General features: G+C 54.3%; 4 protein-coding genes across 4 annotated transcripts; 1 reads left to right on the top strand and 3 right to left on the bottom strand.

Annotated features, from left to right (window-relative positions):
* Window positions 1-2,366: 2,366 nt before the first annotated feature.
* Window positions 2,367-4,588, bottom strand: CGCS363_v008753 (putative amino-acid permease; the record flags this gene model as incomplete). The annotated part of the gene is made up of 5 exons (XM_036640602.1): window positions 2,367-2,498; window positions 3,418-3,569; window positions 3,667-4,361; window positions 4,428-4,514; window positions 4,563-4,588. The coding sequence occupies 5 exons, from the start codon at window positions 4,586-4,588 to the stop codon at window positions 2,367-2,369; spliced, it is 1,092 nt and encodes a 363-aa protein (XP_036494783.1).
* A 2,807-nt stretch (window positions 4,589-7,395) lies between these two features.
* On the bottom strand, window positions 7,396-8,958 carry CLP1 (mRNA cleavage and polyadenylation factor CLP1; the record flags this gene model as incomplete). The annotated part of the gene is made up of 4 exons (XM_036640601.1): window positions 7,396-7,664; window positions 7,718-7,984; window positions 8,041-8,839; window positions 8,923-8,958. The coding sequence occupies 4 exons, from the start codon at window positions 8,956-8,958 to the stop codon at window positions 7,396-7,398; spliced, it is 1,371 nt and encodes a 456-aa protein (XP_036494714.1).
* An 848-nt stretch (window positions 8,959-9,806) lies between these two features.
* On the top strand, window positions 9,807-10,403 carry pmp3-1 (Plasma membrane proteolipid 3; the record flags this gene model as incomplete). The annotated part of the gene is made up of 3 exons (XM_036640600.1): window positions 9,807-9,864; window positions 9,929-9,996; window positions 10,056-10,403. 3 exons carry the CDS (start codon window positions 9,807-9,809, stop codon window positions 10,401-10,403), a joined length of 474 nt encoding a protein of 157 aa, XP_036494785.1.
* Window positions 10,404-10,869: 466 nt separating this feature from the next.
* On the bottom strand, window positions 10,870-12,365 carry arb1-1 (Argonaute-binding protein 1; the record flags this gene model as incomplete). Its single annotated transcript, XM_036640599.1, has 4 exons — window positions 10,870-12,040; window positions 12,106-12,123; window positions 12,175-12,241; window positions 12,296-12,365. The coding sequence occupies 4 exons, from the start codon at window positions 12,363-12,365 to the stop codon at window positions 10,870-10,872; spliced, it is 1,326 nt and encodes a 441-aa protein (XP_036494784.1).
* Window positions 12,366-14,044: the final 1,679 nt, after the last annotated feature.

Below are 14,044 nucleotides of genomic sequence, written 5' to 3'. Positions count from 1 at the left end.
CCGGCTCCCAGGACTTTGGGAGAGAAGAAGTGAGAAAGGGGGTTCCTTTTGTTCTCTCGACGATCACCGAGAGAGACATGGCCGTTCCCATCCTGCTGTGATTGGAAAGTCCGTAGCGTAGCGCTGACACATCCCCTGATCTCCGTCGCATCACATGTACTCCAGATGTGACCCTCTGACGTTCCCCAATTCGCAGCTCACCGGCGTGGAAAGTCTTCGCTCCTCGCGGGTTTTCACGCAGATTTATCACGGCATTTTGACTTTCGAATCACAAGAATCAACATGCGATTCCAGACTGCTCAAAGAATACGTTCATTTCCATGGCGGGTTTTCAAAAGCATGGATGCATCAGAATACAGAAGAGTTGAGTTGAGTTTAGGTAGCGAACCGAATATGGTGGTTGCAATGCTTCTAAGTGCAGTGCACCGTTTTAGCACTGTGAATCCCCACTGATAAGGCCAGAAACCCCCCATTCGTTGAAGCGAGCAGATGACGTTCTCTGTCAGCTGTCTGCAATGTCCATGATTGCCGTTCCAGCGTCCAGTCGTCCACGACAGTCACTGGGGAACCTGTTCTGCATCTCACGTATGCATCCTCATGGAACCAAAAGCACCTTCACGTTCTCGCAAGGGTGCAAAGTCGCGAAGTGAGTAGTGCTGCCGGCTAACCGGCCAACAGGGGCTAGCTGGGACCCCGATCTTGAGCTCACGCTGACCGCACTCTAGGCGGTTGCCATCGCTGCAAGCAAAGGGTAAGACCAGTGTTCAGTGTTGAATGTCTCTTGTATCTTAGAACGACCTGCTTAACAGTCAGCGCAGAAGCTGAAGTGTGATGAAAACGTCCCCAGCTGCTTGAGATGTATCAAATCGGGGACTGACTGTCCTGGATACGCTCGGTCCTACAGATGGTCTAACAAGCACGAGAGAAACCCACAAACGCGTCGTGGTTCCAATGCGAGTCTGACTTCACAATCAAGTTGGTTCAAGCATGAAACCCACGTCTTGTCGCGTGCACTACTTCAAGATTCAATGGTCAGTCATGAAAAGCTCCTGCAAGGTGGTTTGTCTCGAGCCAGAGAAACCCCTCCCCTCCTTCCACCCGGTTGCGTTACGGACAAAGTCTTTACGCGCGCTCGTGAGCTTGCAAGCTAATCTATCTGTAGTCGCTTGAAAACACTATTAAGAACCGATCAGAAACAGTTGCTGCGCCACCATCCACAGTGAAAACCGCGATAAACGCGATACCTGCGATCAACAGCTTGCAACATGGCCTGTCGTTTCGCCCGCCAGTTGAGCAGAGCACAATCCTCACGAACCATTACATTACTCATGTTTGCCGCATCACCTCGTCTTTCGACTCCAGCAAGAACCCGTTCCGGGCAGATGTACTGGAAATGATGAAAAAGTCACGTCTACTTTTCCTCTCCGTGCTGAGCATCTCCTCGGCACACTTCTATCGCGCTGAGCCTGGCTCTACTGTTCCTCTGTCGTTCCAGACGGAAGCAGTCTGCGAAATATCAAGGCATCTCGTGGCGCTCGAACAAACAAGCCCGGGCGAAGCCAGCACGTCGAGCGAGCAAGTTTGTCCGAGATCGACGGGGGGCATTCAACCCGTAGCCAGGGATGTGTTGATGGGTATCATCCTTCTCGGTATGACTTCAGTGAGTTCCCTGCGGGACTGAATTCGCTTCTGACGGTCCTGACAAAGAGGCGCAGAGTTGGCATGATCCGTCTGCGCTCGGGCTATGTCACATCCAAGGGTGCCGTCAACTTTTCCAGTGTTGGGTGCGTTCCAGCGGGCTTGGTTCACTCGAAGGTTTGCAAAGCATGAGAGAAAAGCACGTCTTCCTCGTTTCTTCGATGGTTTATTGGGAAGCCATGATTGCTTTTCTCGTTGACCAGGATACAGACACCCTGTCTTACCTTGATCCTCTTTGCAGCTCAGTGCTCATACCGCCCACACAGGTTTGTCCCTGGACCGGTGTGGCGACTTCCATCTTCTTCCTCCTGGCCAAAGCCGGCATACTCGTCAGGAGAAAGAGAGCACTCCGAAATTCCCATCTCCCAATCGAAAACGAACACGAAGTATCCGTGGCACCAGAGCATACGCAGCTTTTCACAGAAGCCTGCAGCGTGGAAAACGCCACGCTGGATGTTCGAATTCCGTTTCCAGCCTCCATCTCAGACACCGGCGATTCTCAAACTCCGCCTTCGCATTTCAGCCAGCTGGCCAGATGTTACCAAATGGGCATCCGACTGGAACTGTACCGTGCGTTCCCAGAGCTCGCGGAGTCCCGTATGCAGCTGGAACCAGGGGCTATGATGATGATGCCATGTACCGGGGACGACAAAATTTCGCAGCTGGTCCTAGGGCTCGCGTTCGAGATTCTCGACATTCTCGGGACGATCCCGCACGATTCCGGCACCATTGCCACGCAGACGCTCATATTTCTCATTGCTGGCGCGGCGCTGAGGCAAAGCAGGCCAGGCGCGGGTGGCCTGCTCACGTCAGAACAAAACTTGTTGAATCATGCGGTGCTTCGTCGGAGGAGATTCATTTTGCAAAGATTGGGCCGCACATATCACATTGTTGGTCTACGCACTATCGAGCGCGTGTGCAATCTTCTTGTCCATGTCTGGTCAGCCATAGACTCTAGCACAGAATCTCAACATGCGAGTGGTTACGACGAGGATTTGATGCCAAAGAGTCATTGGATAGATGTCATGGAGGAACTTCGTTTGCAAACAATACCTGGTTGAAGTTCGCCATTCAGTCGGTATGCTCCTTCAACAAGAAATTCTGCCTCTCATAGTCAGGAACGTTATGTTAAAGGCATGCAAATGTGCGTTGTGAACGCCTGTCTCTCGCCGAGAGACTTCAGTATCCGGAAATTTAGATAAATCTATTTCTTTTGCGGACCAGTCTTGGAAATAACCAGTCTTGGAAGTATAAATCCTTCACTTGAACTCTCAACTGAAGCTAGGTCATAACCTTTTTCCATTCCAAACCACGCTAGATTTCATTCCAGAACATCCACGACATCGATAATTGTAGCTTAATGTCTGAAACATACCTCAATTGAAGTCGTCAGGCTGGAGCTCGGCCATGCAGTGTATGCATCTCAGTCAGCGGTCCCACGTACGCCCTCTTGGCTCGGAACAGCCAGTACATTGCCCCGAATGCCAAAGCACCGCTCAGCACCACAGAAGCATAGTTCATGTTCAGTGCTGTCACGGGTTGCATTGGGGGTAGCAGGAGGAAAATGCAGGTGAAGATCAAGTAACACACAGCCGTGACGTTGACTGCGATGCCCGCCCTTGGCATGTGCCATGGGCCCCAAGCCAACGTCCCTGGGCATGATACTCGCCGCCAGAGCACCAGCGAGATCGGCAACAGGTAAGAGACCTGCAAGCTCACCACAGCAAGCGACAGGATGGCGTTGAACCCGGTCGTCGAAGCAATGTTGACGAGCCCCAGGAGAACGAGGAGACAGGTCGTGACTGTGATTGACACCGTCGGGATGCCGCGCTTCTCCTCGATCTTGGAGATGACGGAGGCGAAAGGAAGTCCTGGGAAGCAAGTTTTGCAGTCAGCTCCCATCCAGTGCTGGGGTTTGGGGTTATGTAAAGTGGCCCCCCTGACTATTACACCATCTGACGGACTCACCCTGGTCACTTGCAAACGCCCACATTATTCGAGCCGCCGAAGTCAGCAGCGGCACCGTGGACACGATCGCCATGAATGTGATAGCGGCGGTCATCGCATTCGTCGCGGCCAGGCTCCCGGTGATGTTGTAAAAGATCTGGATGATGGGGAACCCGGTCGAGGTGGCGAGCGCGGAGGCAACGTCGCCCATGCAGAACAGCAACGCAATCAGGAACGTGAAGCCCAGCACCCCGTTGATCAGGACGGAGCCGACCATTGCGCGGGGCACCCCGACCGCCGCATCGTCCATCTCCTCGCTGAGGTGGGTGGCGCCGTCGTACCCGGCCAAGACGTAGCAGCTGCTCAAAAGGCCGATGCACCACGCGACTGCGTCGTTCGACCAGCCCGAGTTGTTCTCGAATGTTGTAAAGACGAACGCTGCCGAGTGCTTCTCTGGGGAGACAACGACCATGGCGATTAGAATGGCGGCGTAGAACCCAATGTGTAAGCCCATGGTGATTTTCTCGAGCAATGGTAGGATGCGGCTGCAGAGCACGCAGACACTTGCAGAGGATACAAGGACTGCCCAGTACAGCAGAGTACCGTGCCATCGTTCGAAAGTGTAGGAGTCGGGGTAGTTCAGCACAAGAAGACCCTGTATCTGAGTCCCGGCAATGAAAGGCGCGCTTCCGGCAAAGGAAATCCAGCCTAGCGTACTAACAAGACTCAAATTCAGCAATCACAGATGAGCAAGGCAGCGGAGGTGTGTACTCGGCTCTTACGTGATGTACCCAGCAAACCAGTTGAAGGCGGGTGATCTTTTCTGCAGGTAGGCGACAAAGTGATACTGGCCCCCGGCTGTAGGGTGGCTACGCACAGTTAGGATGGGCAACGTTTCAACATGTACAACATCTTACATCGAAGCTAGTTCAGCAAGCGACATCGCTGAGCATGTCGATCCAACAAAGGCAATGATAGATCCGTATACCAGAGAGGACGGACCCCCATTGACCAGGCCAGTAGACATCGTGCTTGAGAAGCGTCAGAGAGGAAGAATGACGCTTATGAGAGAAGGTAGTACCTGCAAAGAGCTTCCCATGTTGCCATTAACGACACAGACGTCGCCAGGATCGAGGCCGACGAAAAGTTGCGCTGTCACGAGTTAATTCAAGCTTTGGGGTGGCTTTCAACTGGCCCCCACCTTCAGCTTTTGAGCCGAAACAGCAGGGGAAGTGTCCGGTTCGACGGCATCGCCGAGCACCGCGTGTTTCTTGGAAACCGACTCAAGAGCCATTGCTGGCTATCAAAGAATACTTAACAGTAATAAGATAAACAATGCTTGAGGCTCAGAAAGCTGCGTTTCAATTGCGTAGAGTGGTCTGACGAGGAAAAACACGCCATCATTTCGGTTTTGCGCAAGGTGACTTTTGAGATAATTATTTATCATTCAGTCCCATTATCTTGAGTGTTCATCAAACTGTCGGTATCTCTGTCGTCAAACAAAAGGTTGAAAGTGACCCTTGTAGATATTGACACTTTCCCCTTTGAGGAAAAAAAGTGCGAGGCATGACGTATCATTCGTAGGACCGCAGAGAAGATCTGGTAGGCCCACCCTGATAACACAGATAGACTCCAATCTTAAGCAGGCGGTAGGTGCAGTTTCCAGTACTTCACTACGCGTATGATGCCCAATTTGAGCTGACCACCCTCCGGCCTTCGGAAAGAAGGCAGTTGATTTCGTTCCGATGTACCAACGATCGCTGATCAATAGCGTGTTATCTGCCAAGTTCATCACACCCTGAGGTATCCTCAATGGATTCCCCGATCCCGAGAGACTTGACTCGGAACTCACGGAATCGTCTCAAACTTGCACGTAACCTAGACTTATGCGTGTAGCATCAAAGGTAACCAGGTGTTCATTATTTACCATATGCAGCTTCAGCCGTGGTAACATGTTGAACCCTTTTGAAGCTCCCGGCTCTAAATGCCTTCATCTCAAGTGCCTTCAGCTGACCCATGTGAACAATCATTGCAGGACCGCAGGTGATGTGGTTAAAGAACGGCATATCATTTCAATACTGATCTACGATTTGATCTGCACCAAGTTCGTCTGGGCAAGCACACGTCAAGAGTTCGCGACACGGCAGCGTTACTGAAAATGTACCCTCTAAAATTGCCTGTCAAATCAACGAGCTGATCAGCGCGTGTTTGAGATCCGTCCTTAACCACTCCGGCCGCCTGTGGTGATGTTCCCTTACTCGTTGAGTGCTGAGAGACCTAGCAAGATAGCTCAGGCCACCCCAGGCAGCCTGGTTCTTGCAAGGACCTCGGCGGGTTTTGTGTCTGCAAGTTTGGTTGCATAAGAACCGAACCGTACGTGGACAGCACGCTGCGGCTTTGGATCCCAGCAAAAGAACCGGCCCGTGGACCGCATCTTCTCCAGATCGACCACAACGACGGACTCGACAGGCATGATCGTCTCCGTCCAGAACAGGAGGTACAGGCTCTCGCCGAGCTTCAGCATCCTGCACTGCTCCGTGTCTGCAAGCCCGTTCTCGGTGCCCGCGAGACAGTGCCAGCTCATGGTGCCCTTGTTCAGGTAGACGTGCTCGTAGGCGTCGCGGGCGGTGTAGCGGTAGAGGATGTGTTTGCCGACCAGTTCGTCGGTGGGTTGGTAGATAGCGACGGGGCCCCGTTCGTCCTCGGTGGCGTGCGAGAACTTGGTGCATGTTCTTCGCTCTTCCCCGCGGTTGGTGAATCCAGAGACGCACGCGATTGCTTGGCCCGTTGCGACATCCAGGACGATGCTGATCTGCTCCAGGAGGTCGGGGTTGTAGAAGTCGACGAAGAAAATGTTCTCCCGTACTTCATATGCTTTGTATTCAGCGCTCCCGGTGACTCCGCGTTGGTCTCCCTCCAGTACTTCCCAGTGTATCGCATGGTCATCGACGAACTGGTGCGAGATTCGAGAACCGACGTCGAAGACATGAGTGAATGATTTGCCTGCAAGCTTTGAAGACTCGGCCATTAAGTGTTCGCCGAATCCACCCGCCATGTCTTCCAGTGTTGGCCAGTCCGACACGGGAACATAGTCGGGGTTTTCGAAAGAGGCAGCCATGTTAGTGCAAGACAACAGAGTTTGTAGGGCAGTAAAGAGGTTGAACCGTATCCAGGGCGCGACTGGAATACTTCCAGTCCATTAATACAGACATCCATCCCGACACCCAGAGCTCTTATATGCGTTGCTCCAAATCGGAACATACCCGGGTAGCTTGGATTTTGATGCATCTCGGGTTTTTTGTCCAAATGAGGCTTAGCTTGCCCCGCGTGGTGGATTTTACGGGTGCTACCACTTCTGAACCGAGAGCATGTGTGATGAAGACCCCTTCAACGGGGAATGTGACACGAGAAAGAGCAAGTTCAGCCCGAAATCCACAAATTCCGTTACGGGGGCACTGTCAGCCACAATGTGTCAATACCCATCCGAGCTCGACGTCGTATTCCTACTCTCGGAGTGTTCATGTTGAAGAGGGACGCGCCAGGCTCCTCTCTTGGTTTAGTCGACGATTTGATTGCGACTCATCGGTATGGGGTATGGCTTGCTGTGGCACGCGTCTTGCTTGTCCACCCGGGACATCGTCGGAGCTTCGTGATGCGTCCGCGATTCGAGGGCGTTACGAATCTAAAAGAAAAGTGTGACACTTTCGTAGCGCTCTGCTTGGAAAAAGTATTCGTGGTATCATTTCTAACTCATCCTAACAAGTTAATGTACGGCTCAGGCCATTTGCCCATCAGCAGCGGCCGGTCTCCCAGACGTCCACCCACTGGCGCCAGAATTCTCAACTTGCGCTTCTCCTTGTCAATGTCGGCGACGTAGACGTAACCCATGATGTTCGACGTCCGAATCGTCTCGGGGCTGTCCCTAACTGAGGCGTACACAACGGGCAGCGTCCAATGTGCCATGAGCTGGGACGAGTCCACCCGCGTGAGACCGTCGTCCGTGCCGCCGTAGGTAGAATCTGCAACGGGTCAGTAAAGCTTGCATCAAGGACGGCTCTTGAAGCGAACTCACTGTCGCCTAGACGATATATCGTCAGGCTATCAAAGTCGACTTGCTGCGTCGCAGGACTCAACGTCCGCCCGACTGTGCCGAAAAAGTACTCCTTGATCGATGCCTCGCAGACTTGCTGCATGAACCCCTCATCTCTCTCGGCTACACCTTCAGACTTGTCTAGGAGCACAATGCTGTACGGCTCGCCCAGACTTGACTTCTCCGACGCAAACCTCTTTTGGACTTCTGCATTCAACGTAGCCGATCCCAGCACAATGATGATGTTCGCTGGGCGCCGTTAGCTCGATCCAAATCACACCTCGCATCGTGTCTCTTTCGCATACCTGACAACTCCTCCACGACATGAGCAAACAAATCCAAGCCCGACGTGCTCTTCTCGCTGATCCCAAACGTATCGATAATCATTCCCGCGCTCTTAGCATCGGGATCCTGCGCAAACCGCGAGGTGACAGTAGCTGCCATTTTGCTGACGAGCTGCTTATATTTCCTCGGACTCTCCTCCGCCCTCGCGTGTCCGTAGTAGTAGACCAGCGGCAGCTTGACCGGCACCTGACTCGGCCCGCTCGTCGGCGTGGTCCCCCACCCGTCGACAGCCTCGACGTCCAGCACGCTCCCCACGACGGCGGCGCTCAGCGTCCCCGGCAGGCTCAGCATGCCCTCCTTGGGGTCCGTGTTCACCACGATCGGCTGCGCGCCGACCCTCGTCGCGTAGCTCGCCAGCGTCCTGCACAGCGTCGTCTTGCCCGCCGTCGGGGCGCCGCAGACGGCGATGCGGGGGCCCTCGCGGCGCTCGGCGGCGGCGCGCTGGCGCATGGCGGTGAGCTGGAAGTGCAGGTTCAGGTACGCGTTCGCGGGGTTGTCTTGCGGTTGGTGGTACTCGGCGAGGAACTCGGCGGCGGGGCTGCTGCCCTCGATCTCGAACTCGCATCCTTGCAGCGTGAGAATCTTGGATTTCGTGCCGGAGAAGGTGTAGAGGTGGTGCAAGGCCAGCTCGGTGCCGTCCTTCTCCGCGGTGCCGGAGAGGAGTTTGAAGGTGAGGTCGGTGCCGAAGGAGACTTCGAAGCGCCACTCCCAAAAGGGCTGGAGTCTGATTGTGCGGGTTTGGGATGCGTTGGCCGGCTGCTGTTCGTGGTGTTGCCTCCGTCAGTATGGGTTCGTGCTTTTGCATTCAGGCTTTAGAATAGGTGTGTGAAAAGGGACCGTACCGGCGCTGCCAGCTGGCCCAGACCCGGAATCGACATGCTGGGCTATCTGACGGTCATCGAGGGGATGCTGGTATTAGCTGTGGTGGTCGTCGTTGACGGAGCGGTTTCGACGTGCAAGGTGCAAGTTGGATGGAGAATCAACGAGTCGCGTGGAATTGTTCTGGACGCGCCCACACACTGCTGGGAGCTGCTTGACATCACAAGTTTCCATCCAGGCTGGCCCGTGCGGGAGCTTCAGCGGGGGTTTATTTGGCGGGGCTCCTCCGATTTTCAGGGCGCTAGCGTTCCTGCATCAGCGCATTCTCGAGATAGAGATAAGATAAGACTCCAAACTTGAGATCACTGTTATATCTTGACATAACATCCCAGCCAACAATACCAACTCAAAGTATGTCAATGACTGGTGACGGGCAAACACTACTCCACTGAATCGCAGCAAAAGTCTAGAATCCAGCTTCCAACAGTACATCTTCAAGGGTGCACCCTCGCTCCCGCGTCAAGCAACCGGAAAGCTCCGCCTCGGCCTCACATTCCCCCGTGCCAACCAATCATAGCGCCTCTCACCTGTGTCTCTTTGCCAATTACGCAAGCCCCCACGTCCCCTCCAAGCTCCGCCACGCCCACCGGTTCCTCGCTGCCTGGCCTGCCTTGCCTCCTCAGTGGCGCTCTGCGACCGGCCATTTGCGCTGCTCACCTGCTGACCTTGCGACGGCCACTCGGACGCCGGAGGCCCCAGACGTCACCTCACCTACCTTATTTCGCCCGCGCCTCCGAACCCTTTATCGCCTTCGCAAACTCCGCGCAGACTCTCGAATACAACACACAATCTTCAACAACACCAAATCTTCACACCACATCTCGAAAGACAGTTGCGAACGTCTGAAATGTGTTCCGCAGACATCTTCCTCGGCCTCTTGGCCCTGCTCTTCCCCCCTCTACCTGGTACGTTTCTCCCCGCATCAGACGATCTCGCACCAAAGGACGACTAGCTAACACCGAATTGCAGTCTGGGTGAAGCGCGGCATCTGCTCCGCCGACTCCATGATCAACATCCTCCTCTGCCTCCTCGGCTACGTACGCATTCCCTCCTCCCAATCACCCAACTCTCCCAACATACTAACACCCCGTCCCAGATCCCCGGCCTCATCCACGCCTGGTACATCATCGCCAAATTCCCCGAGCCAGACTACGAGTACGAGTCCCTCCCCCAGCAGGACCGCGAGGGCGGCCGCGTGACGTACGTCTTCGTCCACGGCAACGGCAACGGAAACGCTCCGCACACCCGCCAGCCCCAGCAGCAGCCCCGTCCCTCGCACCACCAGCAGGGCGCCAACGTCACCTACGGCACCACGAGCAACAACGCCGGCGGCTCCAGACAGCAGCCCCAGGGCGGCGCCGGCGAGGGCAGCAGCGACGGCGCCGTGCCGCCTAGCTACGCCCAGGCCGTCGCGGGCGACAACAAGATTCAGACGAGAGATTAGAGGCACTCGGTCAAGGATACCAGACGCAGAGGCGTGGTCTATACAGATTTGCCGACTGCGTCCGTTGCTGGTTCTGAGTCTTGAAGCGTCGAATGTGGGGTGTCCTAGACATGTCATAGACGGGCTGAATTGTGTAAATTGATCTCGAGTTTTGGAGGTGGGGGGATTTTCTTGGTGAAACTTCCCGCCGGGTTTTGGCGTTATGGATTTATGAGTTATCACGCTGTGTACGAGTTATGGATTTTAATACATTGCAAGCAGTGGCTGCATCGCTTTTTGTTCGTCTTCATCCTGAATATTGCCGCTGTCTGCAATCGATGGGGTATCTAGATAGTCCCTGAACGCCACCCATGCAACCTTGTTGTAAGTCTTGAATTCCCCTAGTACCGTGCTTCCATCCTTTTCTCCATTTCCCGTCCCTGGCTATATCATAGAGTCCTCCTCCAGTCAGTGACAAGTAGACAGCCTACTCGTCGGACATGCTCTTGTCGAACGAGTCATTGTAATCCTCGGCGTTGGGGTTCTTCACCGTCGGAGCAGGTCGATCATTCTCAACGGGCTCCTTGAAGTGCGTCATGAGGTTCTGGGGGAGGTACGTATGCCACGATACCAGAACAGCCTTGACCTGCTTGATGAACGACACGCCATTGTTGAGATGGACAACGCACAGCTGCAGCTTGAAGCCGGGCATCATGCGAGCCAGGATGTCGTCGTCCACGAGAAAAGTGTGAATTTCGTCGTCGGACGCGTCTGCGTAGTTTCCATGATCATAGCCATCCTCAATGATGCATGGCTTAAGCACAAGCTTGCCCATGGGGGCGAATCCGTCAGGCATGCCTCCGTTGGTTCGAACGCCAGCGATAATTTCGCGGACAGAGGAGCTGGCGCGGTGAATGTTGATTACCTCCATGCTGATTTCCTCCTCGTAGATCATCTTGACCTTGCTCGTCTTGGGATTGTTGACCGCATGGATCAGAGACGTTGCCTTGGTCTTGTCGACGCCCATGCAGATCATACCGACTCCCATCGCCAGCTTCACCACCGCAGTAGGGTCAAAGTCCTTGGGGCGGGCGAACCCAGCGGTATCGTCGTCATGGATGTAGTCGAAACCCTTGCAGAACATCTCAGACAGCGCCAGATTGAACTGTCCGGGGAAGTGGATGAGAGCCTGGTGCGCGAGAGGGAGATCGATCTTGGCCAGGTTGCAAACGGCCATGGCTTCCTTGATGTTGTCGGTGTACTCGGGGCAGACATCGTGCTGCAGGATGTAGGTAAGGAAGTTCTCAATGATTCCAATCGCCTTGCCCATTCGCAAGTAGTCCCAGTTAGCCATGGCAGGAAGGTTTTCCGACAAGAAGCCCGCGGCCACGCCGGCGAAGTCGACATCCCAGCCCTCGGGCTCATCTGCGTTGTAAAAGCGGCTACCGCCGCCGGAGGTGTAGACGACGTCGGTCGCGGTTGCAGTTCGGCGCTCGTCGGGGGTCATGCCCTCGGTATCTGCGTCGATGTTGCCGCCGAACAGACGAGGGGAGGTGTCAACGCCGCCAAGAAAAAGGTACTGGTTGAACAGCTGGGTTGACTCGGTGCCAGTGATGCGACGACGGGAGCGGAAGCGTTGAATACATGACTGGATGCGGCTGTTGCGTTTGTCAGAAGTCACGACGTCAAGAGTTCCAGGGAAGGTGCTGAGGATGATTCTTACTCGGCGAAGGGTATAAGACTGAGACTGATTAGTATGAGGTCCGAAACGGAAGGATTCGGAGATACTTACGGGCTGTATATGTTTTCTCTCTCTTCCTTGGCCTCGGCAGGTGTCATGGGGGGGTCGGCAAAATACTCTAGAAACAGTCAGCCATAGTGATACGGGTGGTGATATTCGCAATAGTAATTACCCTCAAATCCGGTGCCACGGGATTTGGGAAGAGCCGTAGGCCCGCGACTAACTGTGGTCTTGCCGCCCATGGTGAAGGTTGGCTGTTGGTAGTGTGGGATGGAGAAGTTGGCCGTTTGACGACCTCGAGCAGGAGTTGTTCTTTTGTGGCTGCCCAGCTAAAGAAGTCGGAGGTGAAGTGGTGGACCCCCGAAGCTCATCTAATTAAGTAGCGAAGAAAGATCCTGGACAATGAAGCCAGAATTAAGAATTTTCGGCAGGAAGTCACATATATCTGCGCACTTTCCTCATCAATTCTAGGCAAGCGGAGACTTAGACTTGACATGGGGAGCGACCTCCTAAGGAAGTCTTGCCCATTTTGCCAGTTATTCTACTGAGATATCTAGAAATATCACCATCAGGAGCAAAAGTCTGGCCTTGCGATAAAGGGCCTCGGAAGAAGCTGCAAACTGATATCACGATGTCAAACGACACACGCAAACGAGTGTTTGCCGGTTACCTCTACCAAACTATGCCCACAAGCATACCGGTAAGTGCGGTCTTGAAATTGTTTGAAGCCACCAATCGAAGGTTTCCTGCATCCTCCTGTTGCAGCAATTGCCAAACAGGAATTTCGGTGTTGGTCGTAGATCGGACTCAAGGCTTCCATCTTGGGATTTCATGCGATCCAATCGCATGATGGCTTCCCACTATCGGGTGTAAGTGATCGCCAGGCAAACGCTCGCAGCAATCCAATGAAAACCAGCAGCATGGAATTCGCTTAGGGGGCACAGATGCAAGTTTCTTGAGATATTGGAAGTTTGTGGGACGCGACGGGAAAAAGCGAGCTGCAATCTGCAAGACGGCTTTGCCAACTCATTCCTGAGGCGGAAGCTGGGGCGGAGTCTCTGGTGCGGTGCAGACGGATGCACTTCGTAACGCGCCGCAGGAGTGGATGACGGCTGACGAAGGCGCGCAGCACGCCAGGCAGCTCGCCTGGCTCGCATACGCAAGAAAATCCATGGCTGAACTGGTAGATCCTCTGGCGGGCTGTCCATCACTTGATGTGGGAGTCGTTGCCGATGGCGGTGAGAAGAGAATTCCCATTCACGGCTTGCTTCTAGAACCATCAGAGATCACTGCGATGGTCCAATAGAGTTTTTCGGGTCATCTTGAAAGTGGCGATGAAATGCACTGCGGATAGTGTCGCGATACACCTGTCCAACGTGCTTCTCGTTCCAGAATCCGGCGAAAGCGAAGCTGGACAGCAACGTTTCGTCGACAAAAGTCGCCGTCTCGAGATTCCCCGTCATCGATCGCATGCGGTCATGCCACCATCGACGAATGACCAAGAGCAAGGGAAAGTGGGAGAGTGGAAGGCACCTCGGATAGGCTCTGTTCTGCGTCAGATCGTGGCCGGCTGAGCGTCTTTGTCGACGGTATCATTGGGTCTGACGCATCACCTGCAGGCTGCACATCACCACCCTACGTATCTGTATCCTTCCTTGGAGTCCGAACAGGGCGCTTTTGGCACCCCTGGCGATCTCTCCTTTGCGAAAGTATCCGTATGTACTAATGTCCTTGAAATTCAGAAGATGTAGAGTGAGGCGGGGCAAGGTTGAGTAAGGCACCTTGGTAGACCGTCGAATCGTCGATGCAACGCAGTAATAAGAATTAGAGTATTCCGACTCGGCCGACAGCGAAAGCGAACTGCGGCTTTCAACGTTTGGGTGGTTTGCCCCATTGCTCAGGGAGTGGCTCGAGAGTCGGA

This window comes from Colletotrichum siamense (genome assembly GCF_013390195.1).
Source record: "Colletotrichum siamense strain Cg363 chromosome Unknown KSG_Cg363_contig05, whole genome shotgun sequence".
NCBI classification, from domain to species: domain Eukaryota; kingdom Fungi; phylum Ascomycota; class Sordariomycetes; order Glomerellales; family Glomerellaceae; genus Colletotrichum; species Colletotrichum siamense.
This window is presented reverse-complemented; position numbering and strand designations above follow the sequence as displayed.